The 3,602-nt window shown below is 57.5% G+C and overlaps 2 protein-coding genes and 1 pseudogene across 3 annotated transcripts in view; 1 reads left to right on the plus strand and 2 right to left on the minus strand.

The window, feature by feature from the left end:
- The window catches only part of SPRG_20913 (hypothetical protein), a gene marked incomplete at both ends in the record, with an annotated part of 1,103 nt that extends 617 nt beyond the window's left edge, over window positions 1-486 (plus strand). The window contains 2 exons of the mRNA XM_012349433.1: window positions 3-87; window positions 133-486. Coding sequence (XP_012204823.1) covers window positions 3-87; window positions 133-486 — 439 coding nt within the window. The remainder of the gene's footprint in view (window positions 1-2; window positions 88-132) is intronic.
- Window positions 487-883: 397 nt separating this feature from the next.
- SPRG_10374 (hypothetical protein) lies at window positions 884-1,659 on the minus strand. The gene has a single exon (XM_012349429.1). It carries the CDS (start codon window positions 1,633-1,635, stop codon window positions 943-945), a length of 693 nt encoding a protein of 230 aa, XP_012204819.1. The 5' UTR covers window positions 1,636-1,659; the 3' UTR covers window positions 884-942.
- Window positions 1,660-3,259: 1,600 nt separating this feature from the next.
- SPRG_10375 (hypothetical protein) lies at window positions 3,260-3,462 on the minus strand (annotated as a pseudogene; the record flags this gene model as incomplete). Its single annotated transcript has 1 exon — window positions 3,260-3,462.
- Between the last annotated feature and the right edge of the window lie 140 nt (window positions 3,463-3,602).

The raw sequence follows: 3,602 nt of genomic DNA on the forward strand, positions 1-3,602 counted from the left end.
AGCTGCATCAAGAAGATCGCGATGACCGAGCCGCTCGTCGACACGGTCGAAGGCGACGCGATCGTCTCGAACGTCTGCCCGATCCTCGTACGTTGCCGATGCAAAGGTCGAGTGCTGACTGCGGATGTATAGGACATTGACTTGGCGACCGTCAAGAAGGAAGACCTCGCGTTCAAGTCGCCGTTCTCGGTCGTCTGCGCGCGCAAGGATTTCTGCCACGCGCTCGTCGCGTACTTTGACTGCGCGTTCACGCACTGCCACAAGCCGATTGCGTTCTCGACGGGCCCGCGCGCCAAGTACACGCACTGGAAGCAGACCGTGTTTTACCTCTCGCAGCCGCTGACCGTGCGCGCCGGCGACGTCATCGAAGGCACGCTGAGCTGCGTGCCCAACGCCGCCAACCCGCGCGACCTCGACATTGAGATTGACGTGCACTTTGACGGCGCCAGCAGCTTCCACGAAAAGCACCAGTACTACCTGCGATAAACGGCTGCACCGAATGAACCTTTCTTTACTCTCTTCCTACGCTATATGATGATGATCGCCCATCTGCATGACACGGGGCCACGACGGAGCATGCAAGCGCTGTAGTATCGTGTACGGAAAGGGTGGTGGCAACATCGGTCTTGCCTGCAGAGCCGACGTCGCCTTACGGTATGATAGGAGAGAGGAAGCGACCGTCGCTGAATGCTCCTCACATGACAGTTGTATCGACCCGGCAGCTGCAAGCTCGCGAGGCTGGACGTGCGGCTGTCGTGGCTCGGCTGTCCATCACCAGGTCGTCTGCGTGCTTGCCATTGTGGACGACGTGCATGCACCCCTCGCAACGGCGCTCCATGTCCTCCTCGATGGCCTTTGTACGAATACTGTGGAGACACGGTCGTGAACGACAAGAAATCAACAGGCTTGCTTATAAAATAGATCGGGTGGTTCTCGTGCGTTCTAAATGTCGTCTTCAAACTCAATGCCCGAGTCGACGTCGTCGTCGTCTTCCATGTCGACGTCGTCGTCGCCCATCTCGACGTCGTCGTCGCCGGCGGGCTCGTCGTCGTCGCCAATGACAATGTCCGGGTGCAGATTGTCGAGCTGCTTGGCCGCGTTTATTAAGTCTTCTTCGTTGAGGAGGTCGTCGTTTGTCATGGCCATGTCCTCGGCTTGCATTTGCGCTTGCGGCGCCCAATCGATCGGGAACCGCGTCACGCGCGGCTTGTCGGCGAGGATGTTGCGCGCCAGCTTGGTAATGTCGACATTCGCGGGCGGATTCTCAACCAGCGCCGGGTCGCTGTAGTCGTTGTTGACATAGTACCCGACGCGCACAAACTCGCGGCCCTTGTACGCGCACGTGACGAGCACGACCGTGACGCCAATCTTGTCTTCGTCCGGAATGAGCGCCGGGTTCGGCGGCTCGGACTGGAACACAAACTTGTTGGTGCCCACGGGCACGGGCCCGACGAGGACCTCCTCGAGCACTTGGTCGCGGCTCTCGTCCTCGGCCGACCCGACGTACGTGATCTTCCACTCGAGGTCGTCTTCCAGCGGGTGGGCGCACTCAAAGGTCACTTCGAACTGGAACGGATTCGTAAACGCCGTCGGGTTGTCCAGCACCGTGATGTTGGTGAGCGTCACGTAGGCCATCGGTCAATAGTCGTCGCAAGATGGAAAATGGACCAAGTCGAAGGCGGCGCCGATTCCGGATACCACGAGCTGTCCGGATACAAAACGCGTTTCCCGCGTCAACGGCGCCAAAGGCGCCAATCAAACGGCTTCGCGCTTTGAAAAGATATCGGAGCGTGGGAGAGCGTCGGAAAGGGATCGGCGCTTGGACCTTGAGACCTTGGAGACATGGTGTCCCAGCCTACTAACTGTTGAAGAGAAGCTCGAAAAGAGAAGAGGTGTGAAGCTGTTGGAAGCGTCGACCAGTCGACCGTAGCATTTGCGAAGTAGGCGCCCACATCGTCGTGAGCGCCATGTGGGCAAGCAAGGCCATCGTGCAGCCTGTGCCGATTGCAGCAAGGACGTTTCTACCGATGCTACATGTCCACATCCTCCTCGTCTTGTCAAGCAATCACAGCCCGCAACCAAATGGCCCGCAACGATGAGAGTGTCGCCGCGCACTGGAGCGTCGTGGGCTTGAGCATTGCGCGATACAAAGAGTCTGCAACGCCTGTCGAGCACGCTAGCACTATCTATCGAAGCTTCGCCGTCAACACGGTCGCAAGAACGCCCCAGGATTCGTCTTAGGCAAACGCGGACCACGTGTCGTCACACTCGAGCAAGTCATTCCTACCGTGTCCTTGCTGCTATGTAGCCTTGTTTCTTGATCGGCAGCCGATTGCTCGTGTCCTGTGAATGGACGAGGGGCATCTTAGCTGAGTAGGTAGATGTCTGAGGACTTATATGGCTCGTTTGTTGTGGTTGCCGGAGCTTGCGCTTCTTCCGTCAACGGCGACAAGTCGTGCCGTAAAACCAATGGGGTCCGGTCCGCCAAGGACTGGACCTGTATGAACTCGTGGTATTGCCTTACACTTTGTACGAGCGACGATGGGTGGGCAAAACCACGCAAGCGTTACCGTGCTTCTTCGATCAGCTCATGTTGTACGAAGCACGTGGGTTCATTACCCTGGGCTCATCGCGCCTTCAACTGCGTGTAGAAAGGTGCATTCTACCGTCATCGACACCCGTGGATGCAAAGTGTGGTGCAATTTCAGCTTGGACCATCGCATTGAAGAGGACATTTCTTCGAGTGCGGAAGCAGTGGCCGGGCCGCTGCAGACGTCCGCATATTGAAAACAGCCAGCCACGACCACGAGCCCATGTAAAAGCGTGGATGGACCGAGATGCAAGGTTAATAATTAGGCGTCGACTGAATGAATTGGTCAAGGAGCACTTGGCGTGGTTGGCGCTTTTGGCGCGCCTTGACACCAAAGAGGTCGTTGGGATCGCGACGATCCTCGGTCGTCTTCTTGGCCGCCGACGACCAGAGCGCCTGGGACTTGGGTGCTTGCGTGGCCGCTCGTTTGGACTGCAACCAGCCATTGCTACCACCACTGGCACTGGCACTGGCCTTCACAATGCACTTGGTCAACCAAATGGCATTCAACACGACGTTTACCGGTGGTTGTTTGGACGACAGCGTCGTGTTCGGAAATTGATTTTCCTTTTGGAGCATTCTTCGCGGAACGTTCGGCTTCTCGACATGCGTCATCGGCGCACAATACGCCAAGTCCTCTAGACAGCATCGGCGTTATGATGAGCATGATTACACGAGTGACGCACCCGACTCAGCGTCCGAGACTTCTTCGTTGCCGTAGGTCGGCGGCGGGTCCCTGCGGCCATCCTGCGACAGCTTGAGGTCGTCGGCAAAGAGGCTTTCTTGGGACAGTGCTGGGATCTCATTGATGCTCTCTTCGTCGTACATAAAGTCGCCGTCGTTGGTGCGCGTGGGCGGCGCGTGGACCACATCTATACCACAGATCGTATCGACGAGGTGGTGCTAGCGCCTTTTAACTACCATCAAAGACAAAGCTGCCATCGTCGTCTTCGCTTTGCTCGAGATCCGAGAGCGTCTACATTAGCGTCAGCAACCTTGCGTGGCGACGTCC

The sequence above is a fragment of the Saprolegnia parasitica genome (assembly GCF_000151545.1).
Source record: "Saprolegnia parasitica CBS 223.65 unplaced genomic scaffold supercont2.53, whole genome shotgun sequence".
Taxonomy (NCBI): domain Eukaryota; phylum Oomycota; class Saprolegniomycetes; order Saprolegniales; family Saprolegniaceae; genus Saprolegnia; species Saprolegnia parasitica.